We start from the raw sequence: 17724 nt of genomic DNA, 5'->3' as shown, positions 1-17724 counted from the left end.
AGTGCTCCCAGTTGCTTCCCAGTACATCTCAGTGGTGTCCCAGTGTTTCCCAGTGGTGTCTCAGTACATCCCAGTGGTGTCCCAGTGGTGTTCTAGTACATCACAGTGGTATCCCAGTGTTTCCCAGTGCCACCCAGTGGTGTCCCGGTGTCCCTCGACAGCCCAGCCCCCCTGTCCCAGTCTCTTCCAGCGACCTACAGAGGCTACTGCAGCCCACCAGTGCCGCCCAGAGCCTCCCAGTAACGCCCCAGTGCCCAACGGGAACAGCCCGGTGCCTCCCAGAGTTTTTCTGTAACACCCCAGTGCCCTCTGGTGTTACCTCAGTGTATCCCAGAGCTTCCCAGAATCGCCCCAGTCTCCCAGTGACATCCCAGTGGCTCCCAGAACTTCCCAGTACCAGCCCTGTGCCCTCTGAAGACACCGTGGTGCCTCACAGAGTTTCCCAGTATCACCCCACTCCTCCTGGGGACATCCCAGTGCCTCTACAGGGATATCCCAGTGCTTCCCAGTGCTACCCCAGTGCCCCCCCAGGGACAGTCCAGCACCTCACAGTGACATCCCAGCACTTCCCAGAGCTTCCCAGTACCACCTCAGTACCCCTCAGAGCCCCCCAGCACTTGCTGATGACATCTGAGGGATGAGACTGGAGCCAGGGCTGGAGGCACGGGGGTTTATTGGGGGTGTCCACGCACGGGGGTCCATCCCTAGGGCCCATAGGTGTGGTCCCTGTCTCTGCTCTCCCAGTCCACCAGCTCGTCCCGCTGGAACCAGAAGCCGATCTCCCTCTGGGCCGTCTCCACGGAGTCACTGGCATGGACGACGTTCCTGTGAGGGGACAGGGGTGGGGACAGTGCCACGGCCATGGAGTCCCACCACCATCCTCCCTGCCCTACCTGCTGATGTGCACACTGAGGTCCCCCCGGATGGTCCCCACGGAGTCGGTGTCTCCAACCATGGCCCGCGTGGACCTGACCACGTTGTAGCCCTCCCACACCTGCGGGACAGGGACAGCTGAGCCCTCCGTGCCCCCCGGGACCCCCGAGCCCCCCGGCCTGGCCCCTCACCATGGCCACCACCGGCCCCGAGGTCATGTAGGTGACGAGTGCAGGGTAGAAGGGCTTGTGCCGCAGCTCCTGGTAGTGCCTGTCCACGAGCCCCTGGTCCACCTGACGGGAGCGGGGGGTGACAGTGGGGACACCCCCCCGGCACCCCCTCCCGGCACTCCCCGGCCGGCCGTGGAGCGGCATTCCCTGCGGGAACGGGTACCTGGAGCAGCTTCATGGCCACCAGCCTGAAGCCGCGGCGCTCGAAGCGCTGGATGATGTTCCCCACGAGCCGCCGCTGCACCGCGTCCGGCTTGGCCAGGACCAGCGTCTTCTCCCGCAGCTCCGGGGGGGCTGCGCGGGCCGAGGGGCAGCGTTACCTCCGCGGGACACGGGGCGGGCACAGGCTGTGCACGGCAGGACCCCAAAACGCCCCCGCGGCACCACGGGTTGTGCTGGGTCCCGGCGGCTGCCGAAGGGAACCCATCCCCGTCCGTGTCCCCATCCCCATCCCCGTCCGTGTCCCCATCCCCATCCCCGTCCGTGTCCCCATCCCCGTCCGTGTCCCCATCCCGTCCGTGTCCCCATCCCCGTCCCCATCCCATCGCGGGCGCGGCCTCTGGCCGAGCTGTGCCTCTCAGGCCGGCGGGGTCCCAGCAGAGACCCAAGGGACCTGCCACAAAGCCCTGATGGGTGTTGGGGATGTGTCCCCAGCCAGGAAACCCCCTTTGGCCCAGTGTTGTCTCTGGTTTTGGCTGATGGCTCCGCACTGCCGTGTGCCCGGGCCGGGGCTGCGGGTGCCACCCTGCCTCCTGCCCGGCCCCGGGTCCTTCCCCCTGCCCGGAGGGTCCCTGGTCACGGCGTCCACTGGTGGAGAGCAAAACCGAGCACGGTGGGCTGGAGGGGTCTGGCATCGCTCTTACCCACAGCACTGCGGGCAGCAGGGTCTGACTGCACCGCGGGCCCTGCCACAGCTGCGCTGCAGGAGGGGACAGAAGTGCCCCAAGGGACTTTGCATCCTGTCTGCTGAAGGGACAGAGGGGACAGGAAGGAGAGGAAGGGAGAGGGACAGAGGACGCCAAGCCGGGGCATTTCACCATCAGCCCCAGCCTTCGGGTTCCCATCCTGGGCTGCAGGGCTGGGTAGCCCCGGTGCTGGCGGGGGCAGAGTGAGACAAACCACCCCGAAAATTCACCCCCTTTTCTGGGCATTGCTGGACATCCTGCTTTGCCGGGATCCTGCCCCGTCCCCTCAGGACAGCTCCGGGGTCCCTCCATCACAGCCCCGGGGACATCGAACTCCTCGGGACCTTCAGGGAGCAGCCAGCTCTGGCCTCTGCCCTGCACTGGCACACGGGGATGGGGTAGGAGACCCTGGCACCGACTCACACCACAGAGGAGTGAAGGACCCCGCGGGCTGGGACCCGGCCAGGATGGAGGGATCGGGAGCACCGGGAAGGGATGGGCCACCGGGGGCAGGAGGGGACAGGAGCCCCGAGGGGCAGGACAGACTGGGAACAGGATGGGGACAGGACAGGGTCCCCAGGGGCAGGGCAGGGATCCGGAGTGGGTCCCCAGGGGCAGGATAGGGAAGGGGCTGAAGGGAATATAGGGATTGGGACAGGGCAGGGATGGGGACCGGGTCCCCCGAGGTAGGACAGGAACAGAAACCGGATCCCCAGGGCAGGATGAGGATGGGGACAGAGTCCTCCAGAATAGGACAGGGACCAGGTCTCCAGGGCACGACAGGGACGGGGACTGGATCCCCAGGACAGAATGAGGATGGGGACAGGGTCCCCAGGGCCAGGGGAGGATCTGCAAGGGAGGATGGGGTCCTCTGGAAAAGAACAGGGACCGGGTCCCAAGGGACGGTACCCCAGGGGCAGGACAGGGACGGGGCCGTGTCTCACCGGAGCCGTAGCAGCGGGGCCCGGGGGGCCTCAGGCCCGGCTGCCCCCGCGGGAGGCTCCGGGCCAGGCAGCGGCCCAGGGAGCCCATGGCGGGCCCGGCGGTCGGACCTGCCGCGGCGGGGCCCGGCCGAGCCCAGGGACGGGTCAGGCTTCCGTCCCTCCCCTTAAAGCAGCCGCCGGGGCCGGGCGGCCTCCGCGCCTGCACGGGAAATCCCGGACAGGGGCATCCCGGCACGGAGCATCCCGGCACGGAGCATCCTCTCGGTCCAGAGCATCCCGGTCCGGGGAATCTCTCCGGTCCGGAGCATCCCGCTTTGGAATCTCAAGCCTGGTGGGAGCAGAGCCTAAATCCATGCCGGGAGGACCCAGACCCTGCCAAGCCCCAGACCTGCCGCCCCCGGTGTCCAGGCAAGGAGAGTCCTGGTTAGCCCACGCCAGCCTGAGCTGGGGCACAAGGAATCCCCCAGCCCAGGGGAAGAGGCACAGTGTGGAGCACCCAGGCCAGTGTGCCCCCTCTGTGGGACACAGGGGCTGCCCTGGACATGGAGTGGGTGCTGGGAAAGGGGTGTTAAGGCCATGGGGGACAGAGGCACTGCCCAGATGGGAGCCCCTCTGTTCAGTTCTCCAAGCCCCATCTCAGCCCCCATACTGGGAAATCGCTTTGTATTGAGCTTCCCCTGCACCCCAAACTCCAGAGACACCTCACGGGAGAGCAGCTTGACAAGGTCATGGAAGTTTGCTTCAAGCCTGCTTCCTAAAGCTGAAGGAAGGGGGGGGCCAAGCCCCTGTCAGAGCCTGGGAGGGGACATGTGGAGATAGTGGCACTGAGTTCCTCCAAGCACTCAGGGACAGGTGTGGCTGGCAGGGAGCTCAGGGAAGGCTGGGAGCAGATCACCACCCACACCTCAGTCCTCACTTGCACCTCACTGTACCAGGTGAGGCACATCCTGGGCAAGCTGGACTCTGCTTCACCTGCCCATGGCAGGGTAGGGAGCCCAAACATCCAACTGGTCCCAGTTCAGAGCCTGGATGGAGGGCTCTGCACAGGTCATCCAAACAGCATCCATTATCTCCCAAGGGCAAACACGCACAGGGAAAGGTGTTTTCCACAAAACTAACTAGAGGAACCATGGGGTAAATGGTGCTACACTCCAACTCACCCTCTGGACCTCACAGCTTTTCAGAGGCAGTCATCTCACATCCACATCTCCAAATGTGATCCACTTCTTCCAGCTGCACTCCCTTCCCAGTAACTGGTGCTGTTCCCACCACGCAGCCCCAGCTGCAGCTGCCCATTAACTACAGGGAATTAAGACTGATTTCACAGACTCATGGAACAGTTTGGGTTGGAAGGGACCATAAAGCTCATCTTGTTCCACCCCCTGCCATGGGCAAGGACACCTTCCACCAGCCCAGGTTGCTCCAAGCCCCGTCCAACCTGGCCTTGGACACTTCCAGGGATGGGGCAGCCACAGCTTCTCTGGGCAACCTGTGCCAGGGCCTCACCACCCTCCCAGGGAAGAATTTCTCCCCAACATCCCATCTAACCCTGCCCTCCTTTAGCTTCAGGCCATTCCCTCTTGTCCTTGTCACTCCAGGCCTTTGTGAAAAGTCCCTCTCCAATTTCATCTATTAAATTTAAAAATGAAGACCTTCCCAGCTGCACGATCAGGGATCCACAAGCTCCACAAAATCTGGTCCTGCCTGTCTGGGCACTGGATTGCTCAGATGCCACTACAGGATCACTGAGTGGCCAGTTGCTGGCCTTCAGCTATGAGTTCCTGTGATCACTGGCAATGTGGGGAGATTTCTTCCTGCAGGTACTTCATGATTGATGCAGACAACAGTCTGCTGGAGGGAACGAATGGATCAGCCCAAAGTGTGGCAGAAAACACCAGGGAACACAGGCTCTGTGTGAACAGGGGCTTGGAATGAGATTGTTTTTAAGGTCCCTTCTAACTCAAACCATTCTGAAATTCTGTGATGAAGGAGAGAGGAGGAAGAAGCTATCATTAATCTGCACCTTCCAGGAGCTGCTGGACTTGCTGGGAGACTGGACAGGATGCTGCTCCTTACTACTGATCCTGGGAAAGGCTGTGGATCACTGCCTGCATCACAAAGCATTAACAGAATGGCCTAGAGGGAAACTAACCAGTCCCAAGTATTTAAAACAACAAAGTAAGCACTTTATTCCCATTAAGCATGTCGTTTTAGTATCACAATGGAATGATGAGAAAATGTTTAAAAAAACCAAAAAAAGTCTCTAATCCCCGAAAACATCGGGGAGGTTTTCAAGGCAATTTAAAAACAAAGGGAGTGACAGAAGTGCCAAACCAGTCCCAACATCAGGAGACTCCTCCTCTGAAAGCTGGGCAGGGCAGGGAGGTGGAATGACACGAAGGTATGAATGTCTGAAGTTAGTCTTTGGCGCTTCTGCCTCGTGTTTGATACCGACATGATCTCTCAAGACAACTCCACAGAAATCTCCGGACGCAACAAAGTGCTACGTTAGAGCAGAAGGAAAGCCCGGGGAGAGGGTTTTCCAACAGTTGGGATGCCCCACGGGTGGGCGTTAAGACACATCCTGCTGACTCCAGCTGAGGGCCTTTGGGCTGGGAAAGGAGAACTAAAAGGAAGCGTGGTGTGTGAATCCAGGGCGTGGCCATGGGCAGGACCCCATGTCCTGCAGCACTGACAAATCCCGGGAGGAGAGGGGGTGGTGGCAAACCGAAACATGGATCCGTTCCCTACAGTGGTGGGAGTCCAGTGCAGCAACTATAACTTCACAGTTCCAGGGGGCAAACTGTCATTGCAGAGTCTGTAGTAGCGCAGGTCGTTCACCAGCCTGTGCACGTTCTGTGTGAACGAGGGCAGGTCCTGGAAGAGAACAAACAGCACCTGGTACAGCAGAGTAACGTGACAGGGAGAACAGAAGGAGACTGGGAGGGCCAAACACCCAGGTGTGTGTTCACACATGAGAACTGATCTGTTCCTATGCAGCCTGAGCCCAGGGAATTCCACTTTCTGCATCCCATGGACAGGGAGCAGAGATGGCTCCAGAGCTGCTCCATGCAGAGCTGACTGCAGGATCCAGGCCTTGTTCCCAGCACTGGCTTACGAGCATGCACTCAGGCTCAACAGGTATGGTCAGAACCCCAGATTGGTTTGGGTTGGAAGGACCTTAAAGCTCATCCAGTTCCACCCCCTGTCATGGGCAGGGACACCTTCCACTAGCCCAGGCTGCTCTAAGCCCTGTCCAACCTGGCCTTGGACACTTTCAGGGATGGGGCAGCCACAGCTTCTCTGGGCAACCTGTGCCAGGGCCTCACTACTCTCACAGCCAAGAATTCCTTCCCAATATCCCATCTAACTCTGCCCTCTGGCAGTGGGAAGCCACTGTCCCTTGGCCTGTCTCTCCAGGTCCTTGTCCCAAGTCCCTCTCCAGCTCTCTTGGAGCCCTTTTAGGCACTGGAAGGGGCTCTAAGGTCTCCCTGGAGCCTTCTCTTCTCCAGGCTGAACACTCCCAGCTCTTCTAGCAGTAATTCCTTGCTGCCCTTCTGCCAAGGCTCCTGGGGGCCACATACTCCCTTACCAAGGGCTGATTTCCCTGAAGTGCAATTGCCTTCTAGAGGCCAGTAATTCTCCCAAGGCTCCTTTCCTACCCTCACCCTTGGTCTTAAATCCCCATTATCTCCCTCAGAAGAGGAATCACTCTGTGGACAAGCCTCAGCAGATGGAAGTCACGACCCGCTGGTTTGCCACGATATTCCCAAGGGAGGTTAAAGACCCCCCATTTGATTCTCACACACAAGAGGTTTCAAGGATTGTGAGCCATTGCAGCTATTCAGCTGTTGTCCTTACTGTAATCCATCTGGCCAGCAGCTGGAGCAAGATTTTGGCAAGGATCCGAGTGTCCCACTCTGGAAAATGTCAGTCTACCCCTATTAAAACTTCTTCCAGGAAACATATTCCCTAACTCCTACAGCATCCAGCAGTCTGAGAGATGTCACATGGCAGTTCTGCTACCTACAGTGAGAAATCCTTGGCTGGGGATTGCCGAGCGTGGGAATGTTTGGAACAAAAGGTACTGCCTGGAAAAACTCCGCCTGGAGACGTTCCACCGGCGCGTTTTGGGGGGAAAACTGTGCATCCTGGGAATATCAGTGTTCCCCTTCTTACCCTGTCCATTTTGAAATTCCTTCCCAGCACGTTCTTCTGGTTGGAGTCCACCCCATCACAGCTGGCCAGGAACTCGGGCAGGAAGGCGGAGTAGAAGCCGTCGAAGTCCACCGAGGCCATGTTGTAGGTGGCGATGCCGATCTCCTCCTGCAGCAGGTCGTGGGACTTGTGCACCAGCACCTGCAGCAGCACGTTCACAAACTGGAACAGCATCGTCGTCCGGAAGATCTTCTGCACAGGGAGAGAGGCACGTGGTCAGGAGACTTCACTGCTCCCACGGGAGGGACCAGGGCAGCCAGAAGGACAAATCCGGCAAGGACAGACCGGGTGTGACTGCACCCGTGGGCTCTGCAAACTCCTGTGAGCACTGAGGTTATTTTCCAAGCCAAGCCAGATCAAAAATGGCTAAAATAAGGCAAATTAATATCAGATTTAAAGTTAAAAATTAATTTGGCCACACTTACCTCGTGCTTTGGGACTTGAAAGTCCCTTCCAGGGCCTAAAGGGGCTTCAAGAGAGCTGGAGAGGGACTTGGGACAAGGGCCTGGAGGGACAGGACAAGGGACAGGAGAGACAGGAATGGCTTCCCACTGACACAGGGCAGAGTTAGATGGGATATTGGGAAGAAATCGTTCCCTGTGATAAGGGTGGTGAGGCCTTGGCACAGGTTGCCCAGAGAAGCTGTGGCTGCCCCATCCCTGGAAGTGTCCAAGGCCAGGTTGGACGGGGTTTGGAGCAAACTGAGCTAGTAGAAGGTGTCCCTGCCCATGGCAGGGGGTGGGACTGGATAAGCTTTAAGGTCTCTTCCAACCCAAACCACTTTGGGATTTTATGCTCTGACCCAAGTTTTAAGTATTGCTAAAGCCACCAGCATCAAGTCCCATTCCACCTCCAGCCAGCTGTATTCCTCCCCAGAGCCAGGGAATTGGCCAGCTGCCTGGAATTCTGCACCAGGCACCTGTGAACATGAAGGGTTGTCCTTCAGCTGTGACCACAGATGGACACTGAAAGCTCTGCTTTCACAGGCTAACCAGATTCCCTGGATTCCTCCTGTAATCCCTCATGACAGCAGCTAACAGCTTAGAGGGGCTGGAGGCTCATCCTGCCTGGCAGTGATGGAGACACCCACCTGTGCCTGTGAGTACTGGATACCCTGCCCCAGAGGGGATAGTTGGAGGGACTTGTCCCCTATCCCACTGGTGATCCCAATTCCTACTTTCCCAGACTGTCACTGTGTGTTCTCTGCTCTCTCTCACTGTCACAGGAGGACACACATCAAGGCTTTACTATGACAAGAGCTGGGATCCCTCCCGTGCCCCCTGCACAGGATCAGGGAGGTGGTACCACCACTCCCACCATCCACAGCATGGCAAGCACCCGTGGCATAAAAGCCATCAAATCCTGACCTGCAGTTTCTGAGTGGTTTAAAACAAGCCCCACCTATTTCCATGCACAGAAGTCAGGTAGGACCCACCTTATGGTACAGCTTCTGCTTCGTGTTCAGAGTCTCCAAGTAGAAGAGGTTTTGCTTGAACAGGTGAATGTCAGGCTGCAGGAAGGACTGGCCAAAGGCCTGGGAACAAAGCAGAGTTGAAGGAAAGGGATTGGTATTACAGCAAACATCAGACATGCCATGCAGAACAACATCATTTTCACCCTGACACCAGAACAAACCCCTGGGAGCCTCAGTGCAGCAAAATAACAACACAGGCAGTTGTTCAAGTCAACTGTGCCACTGCCAGATCAATGGGAATTTTAGTGGGAACATCCCTGCAGAGCAGCTGCTAAGCTGAGTCCATGGGGAACAGGCAGGCCAAGCTGGCACTGAGAGGCACAGGGATGCTGAGCCCAGCTCCCTCAGCAGGCAGGCTGCTCCTGAAGCATGGGGTTGTTTCTCAGGGATGCTACCAAAAGTGAATAAACCAGGACACATGCACAGGTTGGGTCCTCAATCCCAGTCATATGACCAAGGTGACTGGCAGATGTCACTGCCCTGCACTAGAAAGAATTCAGAGGTGGGACCTGGGAGGCTGAATTGGGCATGACTGAAGCAGTAAAGAACCCAGGAACAAAATTTGCTGGACCCTGAACTAACCTGGCAGGGCTGCACAGTGTGAAATAAAACATCTTTTACACCCTAAACACCTCCAAAACACTGTACAGGTGATGTAAGCAGATGAAGTCAGCTCTGTACAGAGACAGGCAGCAGAATTTTAATAATTCCTCTTCAAGGTATCACAAAAGAAGAGTTTATTCCCCCAAACCAGCCATTTATTGTCAAATGAATAAAAATGGCCCAAGTTCCCTTTAAGAATGAGCCAGTTCTGCCCTCAGAACATGTGTGGAAACCAGCACACAAAGTATTAATATCCTTCACACAAACCACTGACTGTGTGGAGAACACTTACAGAACATTAAATAAGTTTCATATCAAACCAACAAGAGCCAAGTAATAAAACAAGTAGTTCAGTATTGTCAACCAGCCTGAAGTTAATACTGAGACTATTATACAAGTATCTCCCAAAATGAGACATCCAGGTGAGTTTGGAAGAGTTACACAACTACAGGTGAAAAACCCTTCCCACTCTCTGCAACTCCCTGGCAGGAGGGGGGAGCCAGGTGGGGGTCGGGCTCTGCTCCCAGGGAACAAGGCACAGGAGGAGAGGAAACAGCCTCAAGTTGTGCCAGGGGAGGTTTAAATTGGGTATTGGGAAAATTTCTTTGGAAAAAGGGCTGTCCAGCCCTGGCACAGCTGCCCAGGGCAGAGGTGGAGTCCCCATCCCTGGAGGGGTTTAAAAGCCATGTGGATGTGGCACCTGGGGACGTGGGTTAGTGGTGGCCTGGGCAGTGCTAGGGGAATGGTTGGACTCGATCTCAGAGGGCTTTTCCATCCTAAAGGATTCTGTGATTCCACGTTTAATGCACTGCCACAAGTGCTGTGTGCTCCACTGCAGGAAGGGTTCTGGTGGGGAGAGGTGAGTTACCTGCATGATGGCACTGAACTGGGCTTCGTTCTCCATCTGCTCCTCTGCCACTCCCCTCTGGACACTGGCCAGCACACTGGATTTGAAGAAGTACCGCCAGTTGTGGTGCAGGACCCGGAAAAGCAGCTCAAACAGCTCTGCCTTCACATCAGGGGATGAGCGCTGGGAGGAGAGGGGAACACAGTTCAAAGCAGGCTCCTGTGCTGGAATCCCACTCATCCCCCGGATCCCACTGCCAAAGGACCCACATCCAGGGCTGTGCTTGGCAGCCAAAGGAAGCACCAAATTCAGCAGCTGTAGGATCATGCTGAGTTTTGAGTTTTACCACCTCTATAATTTTAGCCTTTCTTGACAAGTCCTAACAAAATCCTCCACCCACACAGCTTCCAGTTCTCACTGACTTCTCACCCAGTTTTCCTCCACAGGCACTGACATTTACAGCTCTTGGAAAGCCAAAGCTTCATTGCTGCCAGTCCTCAGCAATGCCTTCCCTTCCCACTCCCCCTTCCCTCTCCTGTGAGGGCAGCCCTACCTCTGCAATGATGGGATACACCTGCTCCATGCACAGTGAGATGACGCTGGGCAGGAAAGGCTTGAACACTTGGCCTGGCTCTTGCACCACCACTTGCAGTATCTTCAGGAACTTCTCCACCACCCGGCAGCCGGTGCTGCCCTCGTGGAGGATGCTCTCTGCCAGCTGCTCCCTGGGACAACAAACAGTCGTTAGGAGCCTTCCCAGAGATCTGTGTGCTCACCTGATTTACTGGAAAACACGTAATGCCTCTAAATCTGCTCAATTAATACAGGCCAAGTATATTAAGCCACAGAAGGGAGATAGGTTGTGACTGAGGACTGACCGACTCCACACCCCGAAAAATGCTCAAGTGATGGGGCACCCTCAGATCTTGGGCAGGAGCTAACAGGGAACGTGACAGTCCAGTTCAACATCCCACACTGCCAGAAAGTCCACGGAAGAGCTGGAATTGCACAATGGCAATTGATTGATGTGCATATGCTGGGTCACTTACAACTTGGAAATGTTCTCCTCAGATTTAGTCCTGAGACATGACAAAAGTCCGGACACAAAGGTTGGAAACAGCACACTCTTTAGGGACAAGGACTCTGTGTGAGCAGCTTATGAAGATAAATCAACCTGAGGGGTAAGAAAGAAGTGACCAGTGTTGGACAATACCTGGTGAACATGTTCAGGAAGGTCTGTATGATCTGCTCGGTGAAAGGCACTCCCATCTGCACCCTCAGGCCTTGGAAAAGGGTAAGGAAGAAGCTCAGCATCTCATCTGTCACATCTAAGATAAGAACAGGAAAGCAAAAAGTGCATGTTAAGGGAACATTTGAGTGCATCAATAAGTCTTTTATGTTTAAGTCTTTTATGTATGTCTTAAGTTTGCTCCTCCTGTTCAGGGAACCTCATTTACTCGGGAATTTACCACCAGGGTTGTCTTAGGAACTGACACCCACAGCACTACAGGGCTTAAAAATTGTTCATCCACTTCCAAAACCTGCCAGGGATGACAAGTACAGGCAGCACCAAACACCTCAGAACAAACCCAACACTGCCAGCAAGGCCCTTAGTGTGCTCTGCCTACACAGACTGCTTGGAGAGAGCTCATGGGCCCATCTCTGGTTGCTTACTGGTTTTACAGGGTTAACAGGAAACACCAGGAAATCCAAAACATCCACACAGCTTGGGGTGGAGGAGACAGAACCCAGCTTCTTTTTTTGGCAGGAACTGAAAAGGCTGTTCAGCTTCAGAAGTCATCTTTGAGCACGTGGTTATGCAGTGAGCTGATCAGCACCCAGCTGACCCCTCACCAGTCCCAAGAAAGATGGAATAACCATGGCAAGCTGGAGCTGCTCAGCTCCTCATTCATCATACAGCCTCTGACAGCCAATAAACAGCCACTGATGAGGCTGCCAGCCTGTTCTGAAGGCAACAGGTCACTGGAGTCACAGCATCAGCTTGGTTGCCTTGGATCCTCTCTGCACTTCCTTTCCTCCTCCACAGCTGCTTCACTGAGAAAATCCCACCCAACTCCAAAAGTTTTCCTGGAACACCTTGCTTGTCATGAGACAAGCACCGTGATGTGATACAAAATGGTAAATTGCTGGCCAGAAGAAGTGACAGTCCTGGTTCCATCTCAGGGAAAAAAAATCCCCAAACCCCACATCATTTGACCTAATCTGACGAGATCTATTCCTCTTTGTCTTCAAGCTTCTGGAGAGAACGTAAATGGCAAACACAGCCAGAGTATTTTAAAGCTTATTTTTGTGCTCATGATCATCTCCATCTTCTGGAATTGTGTGACCATCTTTCCTGCTGGCAGAGATCTCCCTTCCCTTTTGTGGTTTGGCCCAGTCCACCCAGCACAGCCTCACAGCACACCCAGGCACAGCAAGTCCACACACTTCACAAAAACACCACGACTCTGAGCTGCTGCTCTGGGTGTGATCAGGGGGTCAGAGAGCTACTCACAGCATGAAACCTGGCCTGTGGTTATACCTGACTGATGAATGAAAGCTGGGAAGAGGGCTAGTGAGACCTGCACGGATTCTTGCAGCGACTGATAACAGATCTGGCGGGACTTGGTGGACTCTCCGGAGATACTTTCTACAATATCTTCCAGAACGCTGAGTGTCTGATGGATGATCACTTTGGCTGCAAAACGAGAGAATTGATACTTCTTGTATGTGCCAAAACTACTCAGGGGTAAGAGGTTCACACATGTGACACTGCGTATTTCTAACTAATTTTTAAGTGACCCTCAATTAAAAAAACCCCAAAAGATATGCCCCAAACCAGACCCAAAACATAGACAGAAGTTTCTCTGCACCCCATCAGTTCAGAGCTCTCCTCCTACATATACAAACCCTCTACATTACTTCCCAAGTCCTGAAGAAATTCTTATTTGCCCTCTTCAGTTTTTATAACCATGATCTTCGTTAATGCTGTTTCCGGCCAATCTTTCTACTACTACAACCTCCCAGCATTAGGCTGTTCAGTATTCCTAATGCAATCCCTGCTATTTAAAGTTTTATCCCCAATTTGATTCCACCTTCCCTGGGAAGACAGTACTTTGATGGAAGAGTTTACAAGCAACCCGGGCCCTTCACACAGCAGGAAAACCTCCAAAAATAGGAAGGAAACACCAGTTGCTCCTTTCCTACCCTCCCCACAGGCTAGAAAGTTTCTCGGCAGTAATTATTGGAAAATGAGCTTATTGAGGAGCTTATTGTGCTGCTCACACTGCAGCTGCCAGGACACGTGGTACTCACTGTCCTCCAGCTGCACTTTCCTCTGGGGCAGGATGGCCGTGGCCTTGAGCTGCCGGTACTCCCTGGTGAGGGCCGAGACGAGGCTGGCGTGGTTGGTGGAGCGCACGGCCCACTGCTGCTCCCCCTCGGGCAGGTTGGGCCAGGGCAGCAGCAGCACGTTGGACAGGGCTCTGCACACCAACACCTGGGCCTGGGAGGGACCAGAGATCGGGATCACACGCTGGTTTGGGCTGGGAGGGACATTAAAGCTCATTTAAGAAGATGGGGAAGGGCCTTGGTTTGAAGCTGTGTGAGGACACTGAGGGCACTTGGAGTGTTCAGCTGGAGAAGAGGAGACTGAGGGGAGACCTCACTGCAGTTCCAACTTCCTGGGCAGGGGCAGAGGAGGGGCAGGGACTGAGCTCTGCTCTGGGGGGACCAGGGACAGCAGCCAGGGAATGGCTGGAGCTGTGTCAGGGCAGGGTCAGGTTGGATCTCAGGAAAAGGTTCTTCCCCCACAGGGTGGTTGGGCACTGCCCAGGCTCCCCAGGGCAGTGGGCACAGCACCAAGGCTGCCAGAGCTCCAGGAGGGTTTGGACAACGGGTGGGACAGGGTGGGACTGCTGGGCTGTCCTGTGCAGGGCCAGGAGTTGGACTCGATGATCCTTATGGGTCCCTTCCAGCTCAGGATGTTCTGTGATTCTCTGATCTCATTCCACCCCCTGCCATGGGCAGGGACACCTTCCACTAGCCCAGGTTGCTCCAAGCCCCGTCCAACCTGGCCTTGAACACTTCCAGGGATGGGGCAGCCACAGCTTCTCTGGGCAACATTAAGCAAAGACTTTTACTGTGTCTGCAATTTAACTTTTGTTAGAGCACAACCCCAGAGTGAAGTGACATTTTACAGCTGTTTGACACATCAGCAGTGCTCACTGTTTGAGGAAAGAGTTCAGAGCAGGTGAGCCCAAGTGAAAACTAACAGCTCTGCAAGGTAAGGAAGAAGCAAAGCTCCAGTATTTAAGGCCTGGAACCAGCTCCCAGCTCTGCCAGACCTTCTCTGATACAGTAAGTCTCTGTTGTTTATAAAAACAAAGATGATTCTACTTTCGTTTCTTCTTGTCTGGTTTACACACTGAGCTTCTTCACTTGTACAGTACTTTATGCTTCCTTGCTAGCACACAATACAACCATATCCCAGCCTCCACTGTGGCTTTTTAGTACTATATATTCTTATATTCCATTTATAGTACTTGGAGTAACTGTAGTACTTTGAGTAACTTGGAGTGAGGCAGGTGGAGTGCTAACCTATGTTTCACAGAAAACTCTTCCTGTAGGTCAGAATCAATGTGCCTGTACTGTAAAAATGATGCAGAATCAGGGACTGTGTCAGCAAGTGAGAAAGGAATCAGATCTAAGAGGTGCAATTGCATTTTTTCCTTATGCTGTTGCTTGAAATAGATCATTAATTACAAGCAGCATCACCGGATATCCACAATACAGAGAGAATTGCTGCCCCTCTGTACTTTTTGAGGTTATATCTTGCTACAGTAAGAGCTGAGGCACAGCCTCCCAAGGACACCTGGTGTACACTGAGACGTGCCTGAGACAACCCACCTTGTCTGGGAGGCGTTGGGCAGAAGTGTCTGTGATCCTGTTGAACACCTTCTGCACCGCTGGGATGCTGATGAGGAACACCGGGCGCACCGTGGTGGCCAAAGAGACGAGCAGGTGACACGCAGAGAGCAGCAGCTTCTCCTGCACCTGAGAGAGACAGGGTGCTCAGGCCACCCAGAACCAATGGCACACAGGACCAGGGCTGCCAGGATCAGGAGGGGGGAGCCAGGTGGGGGTCGGGCTCTGCTCCCAGGGAACGAGGGACAGAGTGAAAGGAAACAGCCTCAAGTTGTGCCAGGGGAGCTTTCGGTTGGATACTGGGAAAACTTCATCATGGAAAGGGTGGTCAGGCATTTGAACAGGCTGCCCAGGGCAGTGCTGGAGTTCCCAACCCTGGAGGAATTTAACAGCATATGGATGTGGCACTTGGGGAAATGGTTTAGTGGTGGCCTTGGCAGTGCTGGGGGAACAGCTAGACTCAGTCTTGGAGGGCCTTTCCAACCTAAACAATTCCATGCTTCTATGATTTATTTATCAATTAGAGTGTAAGTCAGTTCCCTTAACACCATGAAATAGAGATTTCCTTGCTTTCAAGCCAAAAAATCATTAGTTTATAAGCTTGTAAACTGCTTATTCTTGATTAGTTTGACGCACAGTGTTATTCAGAACTGCTCTTGGTCTCACCCTACGAGACATTTGCTGTGTCTCTCTCAGACCCACCCCCAGAGCCCCAGAGCGGTCCAGAGCAGACCTGAGCACTTGTGGGTCACCTGCTGCAGGTGGCAGCCCAGTGGCAGCAGTACCTTGGAGCTGATGAGGGGGGTGATGGCCTCCAGCGCCGTGGACACCAGAGAGATGAACTGCTCCGGGTTCTGCCGGTGAACTTCGCTGTAGAACTGGGCCAGCCAATGTGCATAGGCCTGCAGGGCTGCCAGGGACTGAGCATGGCTGGGGAGAGGCACAGCAGCACTCAGAGACACAGGATGAAGGGGACCCAAAGAGAAGGGCATGGTGCTGAGCAGGGTGGGCAGCCCTGACAGCAGGCTGGGAACGAACATCGGGGACTCACACAAATCTGGAAGCTTTGTCTTGAAAAATTCCTTACTGCTAATTTTTTCTTGGTCTGGAACCTGTACATTCAAGGCATATTTAAAGGTGTGCAGCAACTGGGCTCACCACTGACCCACAATATTGAGCCAAAGGTGTGAATTGATAAGGTCAAATTATCATCAACTGGTAGGTTGACTATAACCATACTTTATAATGACACTTTTATCACCATATTGAATTTGAGTCAGGATGTTTCAGACAGGTGTCCTCCAAATGTTTGACAAAGTGCCTTTGTTAAGAAAGCACTAAAAAATGGATCACAGGTTTCTCAGAGGCATCAGGCAGAGAAAAGGATGAAAACCCCTCGTTAACAACTCATGGAAAACATCTCCCAAATTATTTTAAATGAGAAAAGGAAAGAGACAATTAGAAGAACACCATCTGCATAAAATCCAGTGCTATTAACGTGGGACTAACAGGAGACATTCAGGGAACTGTATGATGAAATCTAGTGGGGTTTTCAAGGAGCTGCTATAGATGCAATTGCAAAGTAGAATACATGTTCAAACCTTCAATTCTGCCCACAAAACACCAGCTGGCAGGGAACACGTTTGTGCTACACAGCCTTGGGAAGGGAAGGTCTCTAAAAGGCTGTCCTAGTGGTGACCTATCACCACCAGCATCAAGATTTCACACAATATCAATGTCTGGATGGCAGGCAGTCATTTGTCCCAGAAATGGCTTGCACAGCTGGAAGACACATGCTTGTCTTGGAAGTCAAGGACTTGAAACCCTCAACTAGGAAAAACATCTTTTACCTGAGCCATAGATCTGACTTTGGTAGCAAAAAATCCATAAACTGGAACTACACACTGACAGTGGATCCAATTTCTTTACAATATCACTATTGTAACACTTATTTAATCAGTAATTACACTGCAAAAGAATGAGGCTTTTACAGTTTGCTTTCAGAGCTAATACAATGGGCATTGTTACCTCTCAGCACAAACGTATTTTTCTTTAAATGACCTGAGTACACCCCTTAGAGGAAGCAGTGGTCCAAACTGCTGGCAGCAGCCTTGACTTTCATCAGTTTAAAGAAGGGGCCCTGCTGGTGAGCTGCCAACAGCTGGAGCAGTGTTTCACAGGACAGCTCCCAGCCAGGGGTCAGAGCAGCACACCCAGGAGCTCTAATGCTTCTCCGCCCCACAGAGGTGCCCAGTTTGGGTGCCACCACTTGCAGAGTGTCTCCCATACTCACACATCGATGAGGTCAGGTTTCAGCACAGAGGGGACTGCGGTTTCAATGTTGTACAGTTTAATCTGGGATCCATACAACGTCACTTTGACCAGCCTGGAAGTGAAAACACACGTGGCAGCGTAAAGGGATTGTTATAATTTGGATATATACATGCATAAATCAGCTTCAACACCTGATCTGGATGCAGCTCTTCCCCAGTCTGTGTTTATATTTATCTAATATGCAAATGAGATTCAGACCATTTAGTTTAAAATAATTCAGAGTCTATTGCACTCTCTGTGATAAGGTGGAACAAGTCTGATGTTCCTGCATGTAAATGAAAAAAATTAATGAAGGTAGCTGTGTAAAGCCCTGAAAATCTGCAATTAGCAACTGTGTGCTAATTATGTTTCTTGGAGGGGAAGAATAAAA

The 17724-nt window shown here is 53.7% G+C and overlaps 2 protein-coding genes across 4 annotated transcripts in view; both read right to left on the bottom strand.

Moving 5' to 3' along the window:
• Nucleotides 1-661: 661 nt before the first annotated feature.
• LOC127468554 (nucleoside diphosphate kinase, mitochondrial-like) lies at nucleotides 662-3065 on the bottom strand. Of its 2 annotated transcripts, none has more exons than XM_051781843.1 (5): nucleotides 2953-3065; nucleotides 1267-1397; nucleotides 1065-1166; nucleotides 894-994; nucleotides 662-807 (listed from the first exon to the last, which is right to left on the bottom strand). In XM_051781843.1, the coding sequence occupies exons 1-5, from the start codon at nucleotides 3038-3040 to the stop codon at nucleotides 705-707; spliced, it is 525 nt and encodes a 174-aa protein (XP_051637803.1). In that variant the 5' UTR covers nucleotides 3041-3065; the 3' UTR covers nucleotides 662-704. The 2 variants fall into 2 exon arrangements, with proteins under 2 accessions (XP_051637803.1, XP_051637793.1); XM_051781833.1 differs by having other exon boundaries at nucleotides 671-825.
• Nucleotides 3066-5116: 2051 nt separating this feature from the next.
• XPO6 (exportin 6) overlaps nucleotides 5117-17724 on the bottom strand; it is a 54531-nt gene continuing 41923 nt past the window's right edge. For both annotated transcript variants that reach the window (XM_051780288.1, XM_051780297.1), the window contains exons 14-24: nucleotides 17314-17406; nucleotides 15806-15950; nucleotides 15003-15149; nucleotides 13410-13599; nucleotides 12637-12792; nucleotides 11308-11422; nucleotides 10648-10819; nucleotides 10116-10277; nucleotides 8606-8704; nucleotides 7132-7362; nucleotides 5117-5829 (exon numbers count right to left, since the gene is read on the bottom strand). In XM_051780288.1, the coding sequence (XP_051636248.1) occupies nucleotides 5728-5829; nucleotides 7132-7362; nucleotides 8606-8704; nucleotides 10116-10277; nucleotides 10648-10819; nucleotides 11308-11422; nucleotides 12637-12792; nucleotides 13410-13599; nucleotides 15003-15149; nucleotides 15806-15950; nucleotides 17314-17406 (1612 nt within the window). In that variant the 3' untranslated portion in view covers nucleotides 5117-5727. The remainder of the gene's footprint in view (nucleotides 5830-7131; nucleotides 7363-8605; nucleotides 8705-10115; nucleotides 10278-10647; nucleotides 10820-11307; nucleotides 11423-12636; nucleotides 12793-13409; nucleotides 13600-15002; nucleotides 15150-15805; nucleotides 15951-17313; nucleotides 17407-17724) is intronic.

This window comes from Manacus candei, unplaced genomic scaffold (assembly GCF_025592945.1).
Source record: "Manacus candei isolate 608988 ecotype Guabito, Panama unplaced genomic scaffold, ASM2559294v1 h1tg000002l, whole genome shotgun sequence".
Classification (NCBI taxonomy): Eukaryota; Metazoa; Chordata; class Aves; order Passeriformes; family Pipridae; genus Manacus; species Manacus candei.
This window is presented reverse-complemented; position numbering and strand designations above follow the sequence as displayed.

Excerpts from the sequence above, each read along its gene's own strand:
- LOC127468554 (XM_051781833.1), bottom strand. The coding sequence starts at position 3,040 with ATGGGCTCCCTGGGCCGCTGCCTGGCCCGGAGCCTCCCGCGGGGGCAG. Across the intron at positions 1,398-2,952 it reads GCCCCGCTGCTACGGCTCCG|CCCCCCCGGAGCTGCGGGAG; the intron begins GTGAGACACGGC and ends CGGCCCGCGCAG. Across the intron at positions 995-1,064 it reads CGGGGCCGGTGGTGGCCATG|GTGTGGGAGGGCTACAACGT; the intron begins GTGAGGGGCCAG and ends CCTGTCCCGCAG.